The sequence below is a fragment of the Dendrobates tinctorius genome, unplaced genomic scaffold (assembly GCF_039654945.1).
Source record: "Dendrobates tinctorius isolate UK_male_01 unplaced genomic scaffold, ASM3965494v1 ptg000020l, whole genome shotgun sequence".
NCBI lineage: Eukaryota > Metazoa > Chordata > Amphibia > Anura > Dendrobatidae > Dendrobates > Dendrobates tinctorius.
In genome coordinates this window covers 23,445,383-23,468,934 of record NW_027361688.1, presented here as the reverse complement: position 1 = coordinate 23,468,934, position 23,552 = coordinate 23,445,383, and the positions used below count along the sequence as shown (strand labels likewise).

The window sequence follows — 23,552 nt, the reverse complement described above, 5'->3', positions numbered from 1 at the left end:
GTCTTGTGTCTATTCAACAGCCGCAACATATGCAGGGATTACCTAACGGGCAGTCCCTGTATGTGTTGTGGCTGTCAACCAGCCGTGAGACATGCAGCCGCGGGGACTCAAACATAGTATTCGAGCACGCCGAAGATACTCTATTGGCACATGAGCATGCTCGGTAACACCTTATCCGAGCTTGCGCGCTCATCACTGCTTCTGATCCTTTTTCTTTTTTGTTTAAAACTTGTCCCCTCTTTAAGATGTTATCGGTAGCCGAACATGTGGCTGAGTTTCTATGAGACTGTGTTCAGATGTCCAGTAGTGATTTGTTAGAACAGATCCAGCAGCAATCCATTGGCAAAAAAAGTTGTGCAGACCCAACTTTTTAGTCCGTTTTTAAATAGCTGATCCCCTTTTTTTTTTTTTCCTAACATTGAAGTCTTAGGAAAATGGATCAATTAATTAGCCTTATGTTTTTCTTTCATTTGTAACCGATCCGGTTTTTTCTTACTGGATACAGTATCGGATCTTTTTTTTCTTTCTGGATCCAATAAGCAAAAAAACAGATCTGTTACAAATGAAACAGATGGCTAATTAACAGATCAGTTTTCCATAGATTTAATGTAAAACAAAATGGATTCAGCAGAGATCGAGTATTAAAAAAAAAAAAACGGACTAAAAACCTCTCTGCTCAACTTTTTTTGCCAACGTTTTATCCCGTCACTACTGTACATGTGAACATGGCCTTAGCAATAAGGATGGGGTCACGTAAACGTATGTTTTCTCTGTGAGAGAATTGGATCGATTATATTGAGGACACACTGCTCGATATCTTCCGAGTTTGAGCAGAGTGTCAGCTTAGTGTGATTCGATTCTATTGCATGGGAAAATTGGAGCACAGGGAGGGGAAGACAGAACTGAATTTCTCCATTGTCTGTGGATGTCGAACAGCAATTGGATTTCATCTGAGTGCTCGCTAATGTTTTGCATGCACCCATAGACTTGTGTGGATGTGCAGGGTCCGATTTGCGGATCCACTCACAGCATGCTACTATTATAATTTTTATTGTTTTCTCTCATGCCGAACTGGCATGAATTAGAAAAGAAAAGATCTGCAGTGCCCCATAGTTATAACATTGGGCCCCAGTGCTATCTGATAAAACATCACATAGCACTCATCCGATGGATACTTTCGTGTGAGTGAGCTCTCATACTGAGGCTTGCTGAAGTCTTGGGTGTTAACTCCTAATCCTGGCCACTTTTGGCCAGAATTTAGGAAAAAAACGACAATTTGGCTCCTCTTGTTTTTGCCATCGGAGTTTACTGCGAACAGCGATGCCATATTTATTGCATGCACCACTCTGGTATTGTGCATCTGTGCGATCATAAGAGAAGGACGACAGGTGCACAATATTTATTCTCAATCTCCTATTGGTAATTAAAGAGGTTGTCTACTACTTTTTCATTGATGACCTATCCATAGGATAAGTAATCAGTCTCATCGGCTGGGTGCCGACACGCGGTACCCCCCGCCGATCAGGTGTCTTTGGTGAGGGCATCCTTCGCTGGCTAGAAGTGTTCACTTGCGGACCTGGCCGTCTTCTGATAATGGCCTTCGAAGGGTACTGCACATCCGCCTCCTATTCAAATCAACAGGAGGTAGATGTGTAGCACCCTGCAGCGGCCAGCTACGCAATTGAGTGCGGCTGCCGCCGACAGTGCACAGTTAGCAGCTGGTCGGTGGGGGTGTCGGACCTTGACCAGTCAGACATTGACTTATCCTAAGGATAGATCATCAATGAAAAAGTAGTGGACAACCTCTTAAAGTTTCCTTTTTCGCCAAAAGGACTCTGATAAAGAGTGCTAAAGATTGTTGTTTTGGATCTGTACTGTCTTTCTTCCCCTGCAGAAAACTCCTTTAAAGTATTGCTTTCGTGCGTCTAGGATGGTTACTGCTTTCCTTCCACGATTTTAGCAGCCAGGTGCTTCCACCCAGATCCAAATCCATAAAGCAGTCACTGACTTCCATAGGTGAAATCGCTCCCTGTTGGGCGTTGGGGAAAGTCATACCCCTGCTTTTTGCCTACATTTTAAAGGGGGATCTGGTAGCATAGCAGCCTGTTCACAGGCATAGCCATTGGCTGGGCAGCTTCCTATTGCTTCTCCATAACAGGCTTGATTGACAGGTTTATCCACATATGTAAAACAGTCAATCAGACCAGGTTGGACGTCGAGAAGTCGGAAAGGACGTACTCTTCTCCCTGTATCACGCTCTCAGTTTACAGGGTTTCAGGAAGCCCTGGTTTTTAAAACTGTAGAATTGTATACCTTACCGCGCTATACTGAGCAGGTGTATGGGACCAACAAGGTCTATAGTAGACAAAATACCAGAGGGGGGGAGAAAGGGTGGAGATTATAGACCAATACTTACTGTTAAATGGAGTATTAATAACATATTCTTAGTGATTTTAAGGCGTTTATCTAGCAGATGCCTCGCCCGTGATGTTGTATTCGTAATTTCTTGTAGTAGTCAGTGACACTGATGAGGGAATATATTGATAGAATTAGATTATCAATAATGTAAAAATCTAAACTGTAAGTTAGTGGGTTGACTATACTCACTACAGTTTTCTGAATGTTGCTATTTCCTTCAGATGGGTACCGTAGTGCTTACTAACAGCTCATTTTCACGGTGCTGAACAGATGGAATTAGATATAATTAATACAAGTGACTGTGATAATATGACACAGTAGTAAAAGTGCCTCTCCACTTACTTCTATTCGTGTGGAAGACGTGAACAGGAGCAGTATCCTCCTTTATAATGGAGTTTTTTTATGATGTTGCAATTTCCTTCAGATGGGTACCATAGTACTTATTGGCAGCCCATTGGTACAGTGCTAAACAGGTAGAATTAGATATGGTTAATACTGTGATAGTATGGCTCAGCTGTAAAAAATGCCTCTCCACTTACTTATATTGATATGAAAGAGGTAAACAGGACCAGTGTCCCCTCATGTAGGCATTGTAATGGAGTTTCTGGCTGAAACTGCTTCTTTCACTGATGGAGTGCTTATAGTAATCCCTGCTGGCTGAATAGAGTAGGAGCAAGGTTGGCTAGTTCTATCAGGCACTATAGAAAAAAAAATAAATAACATAGATCGCTTAATATAGTAATGTTAAAGTGATCAGTTAGCCCAATTAGGGCTTTTTGATCTAACTTACTTGTGCCGTTTGCTGAGTACTCTGATCTTCCCAGATGATAGCTGTGGCGAAATGTTTGCTGTGCGCGGGGAAGATGAGACTGCACCGCACGTAGCGAGGGAGCGGGTGAACGCTAGGCACCTCGTGTGCTCCGGCCGGAAGCAGCAGCGAGGACGCGGCGTGATAGGGGGGCGGAGCTCTGTGACGTCACAAGCTTGAAAAAAGGACGGGTGCGCAGAGTGCACAAACCAACGCGTTTCGAGGGTGGCTACCCTCTTCGTCAGGGCTGTGATGCGTGTCTGTCAGCCCGTCCTTATATATGGGGTCACCCAGCTGCAGCCAATCATCCTTAGAACAGACTGTGGTTCTATAATACCCCTGCTTAATATTAATGGGTCAGGTGGGTTGTAGCAGTTTTTACATTGTAAAATGACTGCTCAGTTATTAAACGTGGATTTTATAACCAATCGTGCTCATATATTAAAACTTAACTTTTAATTTTGATGAATTCAATAAACATACATCAATCTCATCTGTCTATTAAAAAATAGAACATATAAAACAAACAGAATTTTTTTTAAATAGAATATTGTGTATATGTATGTTTTATTAATAAATAAATAAAAGCGATACCTCCCTCGTACATTATTAAAAAGTGAATAATGCGGCTTAATGTATAAGGGTAAACAAAAAATGGGGTAAATGTGTATATGTATATTATATTAATTAATAAAAACAATACCTCCCTCGTTCATTATTAAGAAGTAGGATATAATATAAAAGAAGGGGGGGGTTCATTATTATGACCAGGAACTAAAAAACTCGGGAGGTTAAAAGATTGTAATAGACTCCCTGTAACAGGGGAAGCGGAAAGGGGAGGTTGGGAATAGTAAAAGGAGGGGGGGGGGGGTTGATACTCCCAACTTGGTTAAAAAGCATGTAGCTCGATCTCATAATTTAGACCTTTCGGATCCAGGCTATCGAGGGTAAAAATCCATTTGGATTCGACCCCGGACATGGCTTTCAAAAAATTTCCCTTTCTGGGGTTCTGTGGGACCACCTGGATTCCACAATAGGATACCCCCTTATAGGATTGGTTGTGCTTGTCTAAAAAATGACGTGATAAAGGATGACCTTTAAATCCTTTCTTAATATTATCCAAATGTTCCTTTATTCTATCCATCAGCCGTCTTTTAGTTCTACCTACATATATTTTATTGCAAGGGCACCTGAGTATGTATATCACTCCCTTTGTTTGACACTTTATTATATCTCTAATAGTGAACTCATTATTGGTCATATCTAAGAAGGAAGCATGTAGTTTCCTTTGTGTCATTGTTTTTTTGCAACACGAACATCTCCCACATGTCAAAAAACCAGACAACGGGATATTCTGGTTGGTGATAAGTGATTGGCGTAGGGATGGCCTTGATGTCGATTTGGTGGCTTTTGTAGTAGGTGCCACCAGAAGTCCAAGATTTTGGGCTCTAGTGTACACAAATCTGGGATGCGTGGGCAATAAGTCCCCTATATATTATATAACTAAAAGACGGCTGATGGATAGAATAAAGGAACATTTGGATAATATTAAGAAAGGATTTAAAGGTCATCCTTTATCACGTCATTTTTTAGACAAGCACACCCAATCCTATAAGGGGGTATCCTATTGTGGAATCCAGGTGGTCCCACAGAACCCCAGAAAGGGAAATTTTTTGAAAGCCATGTCCAGGGTCGAATCCAAATGGATTTTTACCCTCTCTAGCCTGGCTCCGAAAGGTCTAAATTATGAGATCGAGCTACATGCTTTTTAACCAAGTTGGGAGTATCAACCCCCCCCCCCCCCTCCTTTTACTATTCCCAACCTCCCCTTTCCGCTTCCCCTGTTACAGGGAGTCTATTACAATCTTTTAACCTCCCGAGTTTTTTAGTTCCTGGTCATAATAATGAACCCCCCCCCCCTTCTTTTATATTATATCCTACTTCTTAATAATGAACGAGGGAGGTATTGTTTTTATTAATTAATATAATATACATATACACATTTACCCCATTTTTTGTTTACCCTTATACATTAAGCCGCATTATTCACTTTTTAATAATGTACGAGGGAGGTATCGCTTTTATTTATTAATAAAACATATACACAATATTCTATTTTAAAAAAATTCTGTTTGTTTTATATGTCCTATTTTTTAATAGACAGATGAGATTGATGTATGTTTATTGAATTCATCAAAATTAAAAGTTAAGTTTTAATATATGAGCACGATTGGTTATAAAATCCACGTTTAATAACTGAGCAGTCATTTTACAATGTAAAAACTGCTACAACCCACCTGACCCATTAATATTAAGCAGGGGTATTATAGAACCACAGTCTGTTCTAAGGATGATTGGCTGCAGCTGGGTGACCCCATATATAAGGACGGGCTGACAGACACGCATCACAGCCCTGACGAAGAGGGTAGCCACCCTCGAAACGCGTTGGTTTGTGCACTCTGCGCACCCGTCCTTTTTTCAAGCTTGTGACGTCACAGAGCTCCGCCCCCCTATCACGCCGCGTCCTCGCTGCTGCTTCCGGCCGGAGCACACGAGGTGCCTAGCGTTCACCCGCTCCCTCGCTACGTGCGGTGCAGTCTCATCTTCCCCGCGCACAGCAAACATTTCGCCACAGCTATCATCTGGGCAGATCAGAGTACTCAGCAAACGGCACAAGTAAGTTAGATCAAAAAGCCCTAATTGGGCTAACTGATCACTTTAACATTACTATATTAAGCGATCTATGTTATTTATTTTTTTTTCTATAGTGCCTGATAGAACTAGCCAACCTTGCTCCTACTCTATTCAGCCAGCAGGGATTACTATAAGCACTCCATCAGTGAAAGAAGCAGTTTCAGCCAGAAACTCCATTACAATGCCTACATGAGGGGACACTGGTCCTGTTTACCTCTTTCATATCAATATAAGTAAGTGGAGAGGCATTTTTTACAGCTGAGCCATACTATCACAGTATTAACCATATCTAATTCTACCTGTTTAGCACTGTACCAATGGGCTGCCAATAAGTACTATGGTACCCATCTGAAGGAAATTGCAACATCATAAAAAAACTCCATTATAAAGGAGGATACTGCTCCTGTTCACGTCTTCCACACGAATAGAAGTAAGTGGAGAGGCACTTTTACTACTGTGTCATATTATCACAGTCACTTGTATTAATTATATCTAATTCCATCTGTTCAGCACCGTGAAAATGAGCTGTTAGTAAGCACTACGGTACCCATCTGAAGGAAATAGCAACATTCAGAAAACTGTAGTGAGTATAGTCAACCCACTAACTTACAGTTTAGATTTTTACATTATTGATAATCTAATTCTATCAATATATTCCCTCATCAGTGTCACTGACTACTACAAGAAATTACGAATACAACATCACGGGCGAGGCATCTGCTAGATAAACGCCTTAAAATCACTAAGAATATGTTATTAATACTCCATTTAACAGTAAGTATTGGTCTATAATCTCCACTCTTTCTCCCCCCCTCTGGTATTTTGTCTACTATAGACCTTGTTGGTCCCATACACCTGCTCAGTATAGCGCGGTAAGGTATACAATTCTACAGTTTTTAGTTTCAAACAGGAACCGACACAGCCCTGTCTCCCTACCTGCTGCATCTGAGCTATTTTTTATAGCTAGGTAGCGCCCGTGTATATTGTAATTTATTTGTTTTAAGCCCTGGTTTTAGCTTGTTTTTAAAAACTTGCGCGTTATTCATCCTCCTCAGCTCTGTAGCTGAGACTTTGCCACTGCTCCCAGTTTGTATATGAAGGATTGATGTTGCATCGACGGCGCTGCAGGAGATCAGTTATTGGCTGCAGTGCTGTTGATGTGACACACAATAACACTGGGAGCAGCGGCGGAGAATCATGCTGATCCGGGGAGGGTGAGTAAAGCACAGTGAAAAATAAAAAACAAATTCCACAAACTACAGGAGTTTTTCAAAACTGTCATATCTCTTTAAGTTATGTTTTCTCTGCTTTACCTTATCATCCTGTATTGCAGCAGGCTGTCTACATTTCTTGCTGCCTATGGTTGAGATGGCATGGAGCTGTCTACAGGTTCACCTTAGTGGAGTAACATCCATTATTAGTCATAAGTAACACAAAAAAAACAATTTCCGGACTTATATATTAAATTAGCCGAAATATGAAGAGATCCAGTGGAAATTTTAAAAGAATCATATTTTATTAATACATATAAAACCAGTTTAAAAGGATGAACAAAAATGTCCAGTAGGAGGCGCTCAATCCCCTAACAGTAAAGTCACATAAAGATACTATGATGTTACATATGGATTGATCATAAAGCTAACAAGATAATCAATAACTATAAGCATTATACCATATTTCAAAATATAAATGGTATGCCAGACAAGCAGTAAGTTCAATAAAAGTGAAAACATGTATATAAAATATATAATCACAGCGGTATCATGACAATTATGTCTAAGTACCTATGGTGAAGACCCAAAACTAAACTGCAAAAGTGACTGGAAATAATAACGTTTGCAATCAATCGGTAACAATACCTGAGCACAGTGGACAGAAGTGACTGTGGGTGGCGCAGCCTCCTCCACCCCCAACGCGCGTTTTACACCTAGCTTCTTCCGGAGACCCCAGTATTTCCAGTCACTTTTGCAGTTTAGTTTTGGTTCTTCGCCATAGGTACTTAGACATAATTGTCATGATACCGCTGCGATTATATATTTTATATACATGTTTTCACTTTTATTGAACTTACTGCTTGTCTGGCATACCATTTATATTTTGAAATATGGTATAATGCTTTTTATCGATTATCTTGTTTGCTTTATGATCAATCCATATGTGACATCATAGTATCTTTATGTGACTTTATTGTTGTTAGGGGATTGAGCGCCTTCTACTGGACATTTTTGTTCATCTTTTAAACTGGTTTTATATGTATTAATAAAATATGATTCTTTTAAAATTTCCACTAGATCTCTTCATATTTTGGCTAATTTAATATATGTCCGAAAATAGTTTTTTTGTGATGCGTGTTTTGAAGTGCCAGACTAAATAATTTTTTGGACTAACTTTGGTATATACTTAGGCCTGTTTCACACTTCCGTTTTTTCAAATCCGTCAAAATCCGTTGTTTTCCGTAAAAAAACGGATCCGCCATTTTTTGCAGGATCCGTTTTTTTTGTCCCATAGACTTCCATTACGGTTACCGCGGATCCGTCAAAAAAACGGATCCGTTTTTAAAAAAACGGATCCGTTTGCATCAGTTTCCGTCAAAAAAACGGAAACGGATCCGTTTGGCGGACACAAAAACGGAAGTGTGAAACAGGCCTTAGTCATAAGTAAGCAGCGTTTTACATGCATCAGATGAAAGCTCCCCAAATCATTTAGATTCCTAGAACTTTGTGTAATTAATCTCTCCATTAAACACACAGGTGTAAAACCCTCCCTCTGTCCAGAACGAGCCTCTTCCTGCCTCGGTCTTTCCAAGTCATCGCCCAAAAATTGCTCCACATCCGATCACGATGCCGGCGGCCGTGGTGGACAACAGTCAAGTGATCTGTGAGGTTTGGGCAGTGAACCTAGAGGAGGAGATGCGCAAGATCAGAGAGCTTGTCCGCACATATGGATACATCGCAATGGTGAGTGCTATAGGATCACTTCTCCTGGTCTTCACATAGTGATGGGTCATAGAATCATAGAATCATAGAATCGTAGAGTTGGAAGGGACCTCCTGGGCCATCTGGTCCAACCCCCTGCTCAAAGCAGGATTCGCTAAATCATCCCAGTTAGATGTCTGTCCAGCCTCTGTTTGAAGACTTCCATTGAAGGAGAACTCACCACTTCTCGTGGCAGCCTGTTCCACTCATTGATCACTCTAACTGTCAAAAAGTTTTTTCTAATATCTAATCTGTGTCTCCTCCCATTCAGCTTCATCCCATTGCTTCTAGTCTTTCCTTGTGCAAATGAGAATAAAGTTGATCCTTCTACAATGTGACAGCCCTTTAGATATTTGTAGACCGCTATTAAGTCTCCTCTCAGTCTTCTCTTTTGCAAACTAAACATTCCCAAATCCTGCAACCTTTCCTCATAAGACAGGGTTTGCAGACCGGTCACCATTCTGGTCGCTCTTTTCTGAACTTGCTCCAGTTTGTTGATGTCTTTTTTAAAATGTGGTGCCCAAAATTGGACACAATATTCCAGATGAGGTCTGACCAAAGAGGAGTAGAGGGAAATAATGACTTCACGTGATCTAGACTGTATGCTTCTGTTAATACATCCTAGAATTGCATTTGCCTTTTTTGCTGCTGCATCACACTGTTGACTCATATTCAGTCTGTGATCTATTAGTATACCCAAGTCTTTTTCACATGTGCTGTCACTTAGCCCTATTCCTCCCATTCTATATATGCTTTTTTCATTTTTATTGCCCAGATGTAGTACTTTGCATTTCTCCCTGTTAAAAACCATTCTGTTAGTTGCTGCCCACTTCTCCAGTTTATTTAAATCTTTTTGAATCCCCTCTCTCTCTTCTCTAGTATTAGCTATCCCTCCTAGCTTTGTGTCATCAGCAAATTTAATCAGTTTACCCTCAATTCCTTCATCTAAATCGTTGATAAAGATGTTGAACAATACAGGGCCCAGGACAGAGCCCTGTGGTACCCCACTTGAGACATTCTTCCAACTGGATGTGCAGCCATTTACGACCACTCTTTGGGTCCGATCACTAAGCCAGTTATGAATCCACCTAACAGTTGCCTTGTCCATTCCATACTTAGTCATTTTTTCAATAAGGATTGTATGAGAGACTTTGTCAAATGCTTTGCTGAAGTCAAGATATACTATATCTACAGCATTTCCTTGATCCACCCAATCAGTAATACCATCATAGAAGGAAATTAAATTAGTCTGACATGACTTATTAGTTACAAACCCATGCTGACTCTGTTTAATCACTTCATTCTTATCCAGGTATTGACATACATGTTGTTTAATAATTTGTTCAAAGATCTTTCCTGGTATAGAAGTCAGACTCACCGGCCTATAGTTGCCTGGGTCAACCTTCTTCCCCTTTTTGAATATAGGAACAACATTTGCTCTTCTCCAGTCTTCTGGCACTTCTCCTGTTCTCCAAGAATTTTCAAAGATTATGGAGAGGGGTTCAAAAATTTCTTCTGCTATCTCCTTCAGTACTCTGGGGTGTAATTCATCTGGACCTGGAGACTTGAATACATTTAGGTTAGCTAAGTGTTTCCTCACTATCTTTCTGTTTATAGATATCCTGGATTCTTCTATTCCCTTAATAGGACAGTGAATAACAGTTGATGTTACATTTCCTTTCTGAGAGAAAACAGATGCAAAATAGGAATTTAAAAGTTCAGCCTTCTCAACATCCTGTCTTACCATTTCATCATTTTCATCCTGTAAAAATCCTATAGCATCTTTGACTTTTCTTTTACTTTTGACATATCCCCAAAATCCTTTATTATTGCTTTTGACATCTCTTGCAAGCCTCAATTCATTTTCAGCTTTAGGTAATCTGATTTGTGCCTTGCAGGTTCTGCAGACAGCATTATATTCTTCTTTAGATATGCCTCCTTCTTTCCATTTTATAAACATTTTTTGCTTCCTTTTTAGCATGTGCTTAAGTTCTGTGTTCATCCATCCTGGTTTCCTTAAATGCTTCCTATTCTTCCCTCTTTTCGGAATTGTTAACAACTGGGCTTTGAGAATTTCATTTTTCAAGATTTCCCATCCTTCCTGGACATTTTTGTCTTTAAGGATATCCAGCCATTGGATCCCTCCAATTCTCTTTCTGAATCCCTTAAAATCTGCCTTTCTGAAATCTAACCTTGACGTCTGAGTCTTCACAGGTCTTCCGCCTCTAGTTATCCAAAATTCTAAAATAGCATGGTCGCTACCTCCTAGGGTCCCAGCCACTTTTACCTCCTCAACCATTTCCTCCCTGTTTATAAGGATTAGATCCAAGGTAGCAGTTCCCCTTGTTTTCTCCTTTACCTTTTGGAAGATAAAGTTGTCAGCAAGAGAGGATAAGAATTTCCTTGACCTGTTAGTTTTGCCTGAGAGAGATTCCCAACAAATGTCTGGATAGTTGAAATCTCCCATGACAACTATGTCATATTTTTTGGAGAACTTGGCCATTTGATGCATAAAGAGTTCATCCATATCTTCAGCTTGCACAGGCGGCCTGTAGTAAATGCCTACAATGGTGTCCTTTCCATTGTTCTGTCCTTGTATTCTTACCCAAACAGTTTCCACAGAACTCCCAGTCTCTGAAGCTTCAATCTCTGTGCAGATATACGCATTTCTAACATACAATGCGACACCCCCTCCTCGTTTATCAAGTCTGTTTCTTGCATATAAGTTGTATCCTTCTAGTCTTGTATTCCAATCATGTGTATTGTCCCACCAAGTTTCAGTGATTCCAATGACATCATATTTCTTTTCCTGTGTTAGTAGTTCCAATTCTCCTTGTTTATTGCCCATGCTTTGTGCATTAGTATAGAAACATTTTAGTTTGTGATTGGTTCTCTTTCTCCAATATTTTTTTTAATTAGATTCTTTCGTCTTTGTTCTTCCTTTCCACTTCTAATAGCAGAGTTCTCAGTAGCATTTGTCAGGTGTATGGCTTTTTCTGGTCTTTTGCTTCCCTTCCCAGGGATGCAGTGATGGCTCCCGTATGCACTGTGGTCGTTTACTAAGTGGCAAATAATCCTATAGGTAAAGTCTATTTGAAGAAATAAATAAAACAACAAACCTTTCTTTTCGAGGAATTCCTAGTTAATAGAAGTGGTCTTTCTGGACCCTAATTCCTTTGCAAAGCGTGTTAACAAAGAGCATATCTCACTCTGGAGGACCTGTCCTTGTTGATTTGAATGGGCATTTAACGTTATTTTCATATCCCCTGTGGAGGCGCTGCAGGAAAATGGGTCACTATATACCGGGGTTCTAGACATTCAAAATCCGTAATTTGTTTTCTTTTTTCTTCCAAAATTCTTCTGACAAGTAGAAGTTTTCCATGGTCAAGGACAAAACCACCTTTTCTCGTTCGCCTTATTGGGGAACACAGAGACCATGGGTGTATGCTGCTGACACTATGCACAAAAAAGTTAGCTCCTCCTCCGCAGTGTACACCCCACCGACCGGCAGGGAATTCCTCAGTTTAGCTTAGTGTCAGTAGGAGGTGAACACGGGTCTTTCATTAGACCCATAGCTACCTCGATGTGCGTCGTTCCCTTTCAGGTTTTCCCGGAGGGATACAGTGTGAATGGTCACATCTGTACTCCCACAAGGAGTCTGTGAGTACGGCGTGTACGGCCACCCCGTATCCTCACAGTTCTCCGTAGCAGGACCACCAGCCTTCCATGCGGACGCCAACACGAAGATGTGTCAGCGATCCAGAGGGTCCTCGTTGCCAGTCTCCCACCCACTCGCCTACCAGAGCCTGTCGGTTGGTTGAGACACAGACTCTTCATGTACAGGTACTTTCCCGGGACGGGTAAGTATGGGGACCCTTTGGCCTGCAGCATTCCTCCCCGAGGGCACGTTTGCAGCGTCTTCCCTGGAGCAGGGATGCGGTGGCGCTGCGAACTCTTGCGCCCATCCTGCTCCTACAGCCAGCCCCTTCACCGTCCTCTTCTACCCCGACACTCCGATCGGGTATTTCAGGGTCCTCTCGCGGCGGCGCTCACTTTGCGGCACCTCCGCGCCGACCCCGTGCTGACAGGCGGCCGCCGCTACTAATTTAGGCCCCGGCTTCTGTTGGGCCTACCTTAGCGTTGCGGCCACGCCCCCCGCCCCTTTCTTCTAAGCGCGCTTTTCTCCTGCCCGTTCCAGGCCCTCCCACCGCCCTTCTCAGCCTGTTCCTGGCCAGGGGCGCCGCCGGATTCAGCAGGCACTTAGCTCCGCCCTCCTTCTTCCCCTGGGAGCGCGTTTTTCCCTGTTTCCTCTCAGGCGGTCGCCATCTTTGCAGCCGCACAGCCAGACGCCCCTGTCAGCCGGATATCGCTCCCTGGGCCTGTCAGCCGGATATCGCGCTTTCCTGCATCTGCAGAGTGGTGGATACCTTCGTCTCTGGGGTCACCGGACCGTGAGTAGCTCTGCATCTGCAGGCTGACACCCTTCTCTACACCCTGTCCCCCAACCTTCCGGCACTACCTCATGTTTCACTATGTCTAACTCCAAATCTGACCGTAACCGCCCTGCGGCTCCCCCCTGCACTCTAGTCAAGTTCTTTGCATGCTCTTCTTGCAATCGCAAACTTCCCTCAGGTCAGTCCACTTCCCTCTGCCTGGATTGTAGCAATCCTATTCAACCTGACACCGCCCAGGAGCCATCTAGGGCCCCAGGCGAGAGTGAACCCCCCCCATGCCCGGCTGGGCCTCGTCTCTATCACAGTCAGTGGCAGACCTCACCAGGGTGTCTCAGTCCCTAGTAGCCGTTCTGGATAAGTTACCCCTGGACACCTCCACAGGGTCCAGCAGGCCTCAAGAGGTTCCATCTGAGTCGGCCAGCGTTAGTCGCAAAAGACCCAGGCAGGATCTCCAGCCGGAATCTTCTCCTCGCCCCATGTCACCACATAGTCCTTCTCGGCAGCCTCCTCTCCCGAGTCAGGTGAAGCGCTCTCGGACAGGTCATCTGAGGGGATCTTAGAGCTGGATTTGGACTAGGATGCGAACATGAGGGTTACTGTACAGAACCTCATTGCAGCAATCCATCAGACCTTCGACATTGCTGACCCCCCTGCGAAATCCTCAGATCAGGAGGTTTCGTTCAGACGGGAGGAAACACCCTCCAGGGTATTCCCTTTACATTCTGAGTTTGGAAAGATTTTTACCAGGGAAAGAGGAGATCCGACCAGACGCTTTCTTAGAGGAAAGCGTCTCGGCGTTCAGTACCTGTTTGCTAAAGAACTCACGGACAACTGGTCTGCCTCCCCCTCGGTCGACCCGCCCGTGTCCAGGCTTTCTACTAACACAGTTCTCCCGCTTTCAGGCGTGGCGTCTCTAAAGGATTCTAATGATAGGATTATAGAATCCCTAGCGAAGTCTGCCTTCGAAGCGGCTTCAACGGCGGTATGCCCAATTTTTGCTTCATCTTTGGCAGCAAAGGCCATAGCTACTTGGGCAGAGGATCTTCGTCAAGGCATCCTAGAGAAAGCACAACCAGATCGATTGGCCGATCTCGCCAATCAGATTTCCCATGCGGGGGATTATCTGCTTTCTGCTTCTTTGGATGCCGCATCCTGCGCAGTTCAGGCGTCAAGTAACGTTGTGGCAATCCGACGTACAATTTGGCTCAAGGCCTGGCAGGCGGACCTGTCTTCTAAAAAGTCTCTTACTAATCTGCCTTTTCAGGGAGGGCGCCTCTTTGGAACCCAACTGGACCAGATTATTAAGGACGCCACCGGTGGCACGAGTTCTCTCCTGCCTCAGTCCAAGCCTCGCAGACCTCCACTAAGGCGTCAGTTTCGACCCTTTCTGGCTTTCCACCGTTTCAATACGGCGGAGAACCCATCCAACCAACAGAGACCGCAGGCGCGCCAAGACAGAAAGTTTCCCTCAGGCCCACTCCTTCCTGGCGATCCCACTCTGCCCAGGGCAGACCATCCAGATCTGGACGGTCTACATCGGCATGACTATCGTCGGACTCCTGAGGGTCCCTTCCAATTGAGAGGTCGACTTCTCTTCTTCAGGGACGTCTGGCTGGCCTCAGTAGAGGACGCTTGGGTCAGTGAGGTTGTATCGTCAGGATACAAGATAGAGTTCGTCTCTCTTCCACGGGATCGTTTCTTCGAATCCCGTCCTCCAAAAGATCCAGCTTTGGTCCCGGGGTTCTTTACAGCCATCGACTCTCTCTCCTCAGTTCCGGGGTGATTGTGCCCGAATCGGAGCGGTTTACAGGGTTTTATTCAAACCTATTTTTCGTGCTGAAAAGACGGGGCGGTCCGACCCAACTTGGATCTCAAGCTGCTCAACAAGAGAGTCCGTCTTCGCCACTTCCGGATGGAGTCGGTTCGTTCGGTAATCGCTTCCATGAAGGAGCAGGAATTCATGTGTTCAATAGACATCCAAGATGCCTATCTACATGTTCCCATATTCTACGGACATCAGAAGTTCCTGCGTTTTGCGGTTCGCCAGGAACATTACCAGTTTGTCGCGCTACCCTTCGGTCTCGCCACCGCTCCCAGAGTCTTCACGAAGATCATGGCTGCGTTGATGGCCTTGTTGAGGATCAGAGGTCTCGTTCTTTTTCCGTACCTCGACGTTATTCTGATCAAAGCTCCCTCTTTCCAACAGGCATGCCTAAGTTTGACGATCGTCCTAGACACTCTTTCCAATTTCGGGTATATCGTCAACAGGAAAAAGTCCTCTCTGGTTCCTACTCAACGTCTTGTGTTTCTGGGCCTCCTGTTCGACACTCGTCGGTCAAGGGTCTTTCTCCCACAAGAGAAGATTCTCTTCCTGCGACAGGATGTACAGTCACTGCAGACCACACGATTTCCGTCCCTCCGAACAACCATGAGGGTCCTGGGAAAGATGGTGGCGGCGATAGAGGCAGTTCCCTTTGCCCAATTTCACGCCAGACCTCTCCAACGCGCCATGTTGTCGAGGTGGAACAGGTCGGCTCTGTCCCAGGATCGCCCTGTTCGTCTTTCATGCCGGATCAAGCGGTCACTCAACTGGTGGTTGACGTCACCTCTCATCCTCTTGGGGCGGTCTTTTCTTCCCGTTCACTGGCAGATTGTAACAACGGATGCCAGCCTCCTCGGCTGGGGTGCAGTGTTCTGCCATCACACTGTTCAGGGTTGTTGGTCGACTCAAGAGTCTGCTCTGCCGATCAACGTCCTAGAGATAGAAGCGATCCATCTGGCTCTCGTCCACTGGGAGAGGCTCCTCAGGGGCCTGCCTGTCCGGATTCAGACAGACAATGCCACAGCGGTGGCATATGTCAACCGCCAAGGAGGGACACGGAGTGTCTCAGCCCTGGCAGAAGTGTCCAAGATCCTTCAGTGGGCAGAGATTTCGGTACCGACAATCTCCGCGGTACACATTCCCGGCGTAGACAACTGGGCCGCCGATTTTCTCAGCCGCGAGGGTCTCGCGGCAGAAGAGTGGTCCCTACATCCGGAGGTATTTCTTCAGCTCTGCCGTCGTTGGGGAACCCCGGATGTCGATCTGCTAGCTTCTCGCCTCAACAGGAAAGTCCCTCAGTTTGTATCCAGGGCTCGAGATCCTCTCGCAGTGGGCGCCGACACTCTGACCATTCCTTAGTCGCAGTTCGAGCTCCCCTACCTGTTTCCTCCCCTGCCTCTTCTTCCCAAGCTGTTGAAGATCAAAGCAGAAGGAATTCCAGTCATTCTCATCGCCCCGAATTGGCCCAGAAGGTCTTGGTTCGCGGACATTGTCAACCTTCTCGCGGACGCCCCCGGAAGCTTCCAGACAGGGCAGATCTGCTGTTTCAACGCCCGATTTGCCACCCCAATTCTCGGCCGCTCAATTTGACGGTGTGGCTGTTGAGACCGAGGTTTTGAAACGAGCAGGATTCTCCGGTCGAGTAATTCATACAATGATTCGAGCCAGGAAGCCATCATCTTCCAAAATTTACTACCGTACTTGGAAGGCCTATTTCGCTTGGTGTGAGGCCAATAACATCGCGCCCATGTGCTTTTCGCTCCCTTACGTTCTGGCGTTTCTTCAGGCAGGGCTGGATGCGGGGCTTGCTCTCAGTTCCTTGAAGGGTCAAGTTTCGGCGTTGTCCATTTTATTTCAGAAGACTTTGGCCTCCCGCCCTCAGGTCAAAACCTTTCTTCAGGGCGTGGCTCACACGGCTCCTCCGTATCGAGCGCCCGTGGATCCATGGGATCTTAATCTGGTTCTTGAGGTTCTGCAAGGTTCTCCTTTTGAACCTCTCAGGGATGTTTCCCTTTCTCTCCTTTCTTGGAAGGTAGCTTTTCTGGTGGCCATCACTTCCATCCGGCGCGTGTCAGAATTGGCGGCTCTTTCTTGCCGCTCTCCTTTCTTGGTACTTCACCAGGGCAAGGTAGTTCTGCGGCCTCCGCCCTCTTTTCTTCCGAAGGTGGTTTCCTCCTTTCACCTCAATGAGGATATTGTTCTGCCGTCCTGTCCGAGTCCAACTCACCCTCGGGAGCGAGCGGTCTCTGAACAAGCTGGATCTGGTCAGGGCGATGAGAGTCTGTCTAGGACGACTTCCTTGCGAAAGACACTCTCTCTTTTTTTCGTCATTCCAGATGGGGCGCGGAAAGGTCACTCGGCTTCCAAAGCTACTATTGCTCGCTGGATCAGATCGTCTATTTTGGAGGCCTACCGGGTTAAGCATCGAGTGGCCCCTCCGGGGATCAGAGCGCACAGAGCCTCCGCGCTGCAGCTTTGCAAAGCTGCAACCTGGTCTTCGGTTCACACGTTTGTGAAATTCTACAAGGTCCACACCTACGCTTCGGCGGACGCCAGAAGGATCCTGCAGGCAGCGGTGGCGAGTCCACTGGCCTGATGGAAGTTTGTTTCCCACCCCAGGGACTGCTTTGGGACGTCCCATGGTCTCTGTGTCCCCCAATAAGGCGAACGAGAAAACAGGATTTTTGGGTTGCTTACTGTAAAATCTGTTTCTCGGAGCCTTCATTGGGGGACACAGCACCCTCCCATGTTCTACAACTCCTGTTCTTACTTTGGTTGGTTACAGTTGAGTTGTTTGTTCTGTTTTCAATCTATTCTGTTACTTCTCCTACTGCTTTCTCACTAACTGAGGAATTCCCTGCCGGTCAGTGGGGTGTACACTGCGGAGGAGGAGCTAACCTTTTTTTGTGCATAGTGTCAGCCTCCTAGTGGCAGCAGCATACACCCATGGTCTCTGTGTCCCCTAATGAAGGCTCCGAGAAACAGATTTTACGGTAAGCAACCCAAAAATCCTGTTTTAATAACTAGTGCAGCCATCGTAAGGACAAACAGTTTGGCCACTTTTACTAAGCAGTTTAACCCAGTTTTTTGGCATAAACTGTGCAAGAAAAAAAAAAATGGCCATCATAATATGGCAAATTTGCACAAATATCGTATTCATCTAAATTTATTATAAATTGAGTCTGAATATGGTCGAATTTTTGGTGCTAGTCTCTTTTAAAGACTTTGACGTGGAGGGGACATATTTTTACACATATTAGTGGTCAATAAAATAAATTTCGGTGTGCAATTTTCAGCCCTCCTGATAGACAGTTTGCTGCCTGATCCATGCTTCAGATTTTTCTTTTAAGACCGGTGTCACATGTGCGAGAAACTCGCACGAGTCTCGCGTCTCAATACCCGGCACTTCCGCCGGCACTCGGGACCGGAGTGTGCGGCTGCATGTATTTCTGTGCAGCTGAGCACTCCTGTCAGAGTGCCAGTGGCAGTGTCGGGTATTGAGGTGTGACACTTGTGCGAGTTTCTCACAAGTGTGACACCTGCTTAAGGGAGTGTCCCTCTCAGTAAAGCAGGCTGGATATGAGCTCTGTACATCCAGAGTACTGCTTTCTTCATTAGCTCATATCGGCACAGTTTCTATTCTCTACTGATATTGTGTGCTTTTCTCTTGTAGCGTGTTTTGTCTGTGCTTAGCGAGACTATAATTACTTTCGCCCCTATCCACACTGTGGAGATCCAAATCTTTAACACGTTCTTGCCATATAATATACCGCAATTCTATGGTACTGCTGTGTATGGCACAAGCGGTCAGACGATCACAGGTTCAAGTCTCCGTAGGTGACTAACAAATAGAATAAAAAGTAAAAAATTATATATCTTTTTATAAAAGTTGTAATCCCTCCTTTTCCCCATTAAATTTGTCCTAATTGTGCTGACCTGGAGAATAATGATGCTAGGTAATTGGTACCGTATAATGAATTCTGTAAATAAGAAACAAACTAAAAAAAACACACGCAGAATTACACTTGGATTTTTTTTTTCTCCCACCCTTCAATACATTACATGGTACATTGGATGGTATCTTTCAGAAGTACAACTTGGCCCGCAAAATACAAGCCCTCACATGGCTAGATAAATGGAAGAAAAGGGAGGGAAAACAACGAAAGTGCAAAATATGGAAACGGTTAAACACCTGCGTAAAGTGCTGTTTTAGCTGTCTGGCTCATGCACTTTTAGAAGCTGCTTTGAATAGCTGCTCTAACAACAATCTATACTAAACATATAAACGCTCTCCCTTGTGAGCCTTTCTGCGTCACTCCACCAGGCTCAGGCAGCCAGAGCGTTTGTAAAGAGTGTTTGAGTTTTCTTGCTGGAGCTGCAGATCAAAGCAGCTTTTAATACCTTCATGACCCCGCTATTTTCCGTTTTGGTGTTTTTTTTATTTTTATTTTTTTATTCCTTCCCCTTGCAAGAGCTGTGTTTTATTGCAATTCTGTGGTGGCCAAACCCGTCTCCTTTAATTAGTGAGTTTCATTTTTTTTTTCTTTGTCGTTTCGCTGTTTGTCGTCTTAAATTAATTTATTTTCTATTTTGATCGGACCTTTATGAAGGCAGTGATTCCAAATCTGTCATTTTTTTTATTACATAGTTATTCTTTCTGTATGTTATGTTAGTCCTCATAGGGGACTTGAACCTGCAATCATCTGATCACTTGTACTATGCATGGCAGTGAGCAGCAATATTCAGTGTGAAGGTGTAAATTACTTTTAAAGCATAAAACCCTCCCCAGCCACGTCCCGATCCTCGATAACCTTATGTATGCTTGCTGTATTTACCTTATTTTGTTTGCAGGACACAGAGTTTCCCGGTGTGGTCGTGAGGCCGATTGGAGAGTTTCGAAGCACCATAGAGTATCAATACCAGCTCCTGCGCTGCAATGTAGATTTACTAAAGATTATACAACTAGGTCTCACCTTCATGAATGAAAAGGGGGAGTACCCACCGGGGACCAACACCTGGCAATTTAACTTCAAGTTTAATCTCACGTAAGTGTAATAATTGCTAAAAAATTTGCTGTAATTCCAATACACTGGAAATTTTCACTAAACGGTCAGATAAGGCCCATAGGAGACTGAGCTGCAGTCAGCCCCTACACAGCGAAGGGAATATGTGCGTCACGGCCTGTTCAACCACCAAATCAGTGGGGTTGCTGGATGATGATGACCTCTAAAACCCCTTTATACTTGATGAGGGGAAAAAAACCCTCGGTCACTAGAGTATATATTCTTGTACCTGTAACAGTTTTCGGGTACCCTGTTTGAAACCAATGCACCCACCTTAGCCCAAAAGTCGGGAAATGCGTAAGCATTGTATTTCTCATCTTGCAGAGAGGATATGTATTCTCAAGACTCCATCGATCTGCTGGCAAACTCCGGCCTTCAGTTCCAGAAGCATGAAGAAGAAGGTATCGACACGCTGACGTTCGCAGAGTTGCTCATGACCTCCGGAGTGGTCCTCTGTGATAATGTAAAGTGGCTGTCATTCCACAGGTGAGGCTTGTGCAGCGTTGCTCTGCCTCTGTATGACTATACGGCATATCTATATGAACAAGGCTTCACGTGCCTACAAGTGAATGTTTAAGTGGTAAAACATTTCAGGTTAAATTTTACCAAAATGAGCAACCGTTTCCGGCAATGGCCACTAACACGATATGAAGCTGTGCTGTTCTCTATATACCCTCCCTGATTAGTGGCGGTGCCAGTATTGACCACGTATCCTGAGGATATGTCATCAATATAAAAGTAGTGAGCAGCCCCTTCATACCTTAAAGGGAATATGTCACCTATTTTTTTTTTTTTTTTGCATATAAGATGCGGCCACTGCCTTCAGGGGCTTATCTACAGCATTCTGTAATACTGTAGACAAGCCCCCGATGTAACCTGAAAGATAAGGAAAACGAGTTATATCATACTCACCGGGGGGATCGCGGTCCGATGGGTGTCCTCCCATCTAGTAGCGATGACATCCTCCTCCTTGCTTCCCGTCGTGGCTCCGGTGCAGTGTACGGCGCTGGATCTCTCTGACCTTTCCCTGCGCACTGTAGTACTCTGCTCTGCCCTCAACAGGGCAGAAAATTACGCGTGCGCAGGAGCAGTGACGGGAAGCAAGGAAGAGGACGTCATCACTAGAAGATGGGAAGCCCCGGACCGCGACACCCATCGGTCCCCGACCGCCCCCCCGGTGAGTAGAATATGACTTGTTTTTCCTTATCTTTCAGGTTACATCGGAGGCTTATCTACAGCATAGAATGCGGTAGATAAGCCCCTGATGGCAGTGGCCGCATCTCATAGGGGAAAACTAGGTGACAGATTCCCTTTTAAAATGACCACCTCCTGAACAACCATGTCTCCCTGACTTTTTTTTTTATAAACGTGCATGCTCAGCTTGGCCAAGTATGCAAGTCCAGTTTGGGTGTGCAATTTGCAAACCTGTAGCGAATGCATCATTTATACTGATCTGTCCTCTTTTCGTCTCGCCATGTAATTGTTTCTGTCGTCTGCAGCGGATACGACTTTGGCTATATGGTGAAACTTCTCACAGACTCCCGGCTTCCAGAGGAGGAGCATGAGTTCTTCCATATATTGAATCTTTTCTTCCCATCCATCTACGATGTAAAATATTTAATGAAGAGCTGCAAAAATCTTAAGGTGTGATATAAAATCTTCTGGCTTTGGTATTTTTCTAATGCTGACCCTGTTTAGGAGTCCAGTGGGCGGTCCTACTTAGCGATTGACAGCCATCTGTATTGGTTATACAGGGAAGGTTGTCAATCACTACCAAAGACCTCCCTCTGAATAGATTTGCAGTTTTTTCGTGTGGTGGTGATTACAGAAGATTAAATAGTGCAACGTTACTGATGTGTATTTCTCGTTCGCCTTATTGGGGGACACAGAGACCATGGGTGTATACTGCTGCCACTAGGAGGCTGACACTATGCACAAAAAAAAGGTTAGCTCCTCCTCCGCAGTGTACACCCCACCGACCGGCAGGAAGTTCCTCAGTTTAGCTTAGTGTCAGTAGGAGGTGGACACGGGTCTTTTATTAGACCCCTATCTACCGCGTCGTTCCTTTACAGGTTTCGGAGGGATACGGAGTGAACAGTCACATCCGTACTCCCACAAAGAGACTATGAGTACGGCGTGTACTGCCACCCCGTATCCTCATAGGTCTCCGCGGCAGGACCAGGAGCCTCGCACAGGTGCGTGCCAGCTATACGGACGGTCCTTGCCCCCGCCTCCCACCATCTCACCTACCAGAGCCTGACGGTTGGACGAGGCGTGGATTCCATAAAGACGACACAGCGTGGGATTCTCAGGTACCTTTATTGTGGCCCCCGGCCAGGGTGAGTATGCGGTCTAGCGGTCCCCCGGCGTTTTCATTCTAAGGCGGTCGCCAGGGGACCACGGTAGGGCCTGCGCGCCCGCTTCTCCCCACGGTCGCCGCATCCATGAAGGCCCCTGTTCTTTCGGGCCTTGTTCTGAGCGCCCCCCCCCCCCGTTTTTTCTTCATCAGGCAGGGGTATACAGGGGTCGGGCTGTGGGAAGCAGGGACGCGGCCCGGGGTTGCGGCCCGGTGTTGCGGCGCGTCTTCCGCGCCGACCCCCTGCTGACAGGCGGCCGGCGCTATTAATTTAGGCCCCGGCTTCATCTCGGGCCTACCGCTGTGTCGCGGCCACGCCCCCTGCCCCTTTCTTCTAAGCGGGCTTCTTTCCCGCCCGTCCTAGGCCTTCCCAGCCCCCTTGCCTCACACCAGCCTGCTATTGGACAGCGGGCGGTGCTAAGGGGATCTCTGCGGCAAGCTCCGCCCTTCTCCCTCTGGCAGCGCGCCCTTTCCCTGGTGGTCGCCATCTTCTCAGCCTGCCAGCCGGACCTCATTCCCTGCCGGATTTCGGTCGCTGGGCCTTTTTTCAGCCGGATTGGCCTGGCCTCATCCTGCAGCCAGATCAGAGAGCGTCGCCCTTGGGGACACCGGACCGTGAGTAGCTCTGCACCTGCAGACTGACACCCTTCTCTGCCTTCTGTCCCCCAACCGGCCGGCACTGCCTCTCTTTTCACTATGTCCAACGCTAAGTCTGATCGTGCTCGCTCTGCGTCCAGCCCGACGCCGCTCAGGAGCCATCCATAGCCCCAGGGGCGAGTGAGCCCCCCATGCCGGGTTGGGCCTCCTCTCAATCACAGTCAGTGGCAGACCTCATCAAGGTGTCTCAGTACCTAGTAGCCGTTCTGGACAAGTTGCCCTTGGGAGCTTTGGCGGGACCCAGCACGTCTCAGGACGTCCCATCTGAGCCAGCCAGCGGCAGTCGCAAGAGGCCCAGGCAGGAC

General features: G+C 45.7%; 1 protein-coding gene and 1 long non-coding RNA gene across 6 annotated transcripts in view; one reads left to right on the top strand and one right to left on the bottom strand.

Moving 5' to 3' along the window:
• Positions 1 to 23,552, top strand: part of CNOT8 (CCR4-NOT transcription complex subunit 8) — a 39,075-nt gene that overhangs the window by 2,138 nt on the left and 13,385 nt on the right. For 4 of the 5 annotated variants that reach the window (XR_012230743.1, XR_012230742.1, XM_073567892.1 and 1 more), the window contains exons 2-5: positions 8,671 to 8,877; positions 20,023 to 20,216; positions 20,559 to 20,720; positions 21,734 to 21,878. Coding sequence is in view for 3 of the 5 variants with exons in the window: in XM_073567892.1 (XP_073423993.1) it covers positions 8,761 to 8,877; positions 20,023 to 20,216; positions 20,559 to 20,720; positions 21,734 to 21,878 (618 nt within the window). In the remaining 2 variants the exon portion in view is untranslated. Of the gene's footprint in view, positions 1 to 6,609; positions 6,695 to 8,670; positions 8,878 to 20,022; positions 20,217 to 20,558; positions 20,721 to 21,733; positions 21,879 to 23,552 lie in introns of those variants that run through there. The other variant, XM_073567891.1, reaches the window with a different exon arrangement.
• On the bottom strand, positions 2,415 to 2,872 carry LOC141083160 (uncharacterized). The gene is made up of 3 exons (XR_012230655.1): positions 2,761 to 2,872; positions 2,608 to 2,680; positions 2,415 to 2,524 (listed from the first exon to the last, which is right to left on the bottom strand). It is a non-coding gene; the product is annotated as an uncharacterized lncRNA (long non-coding RNA).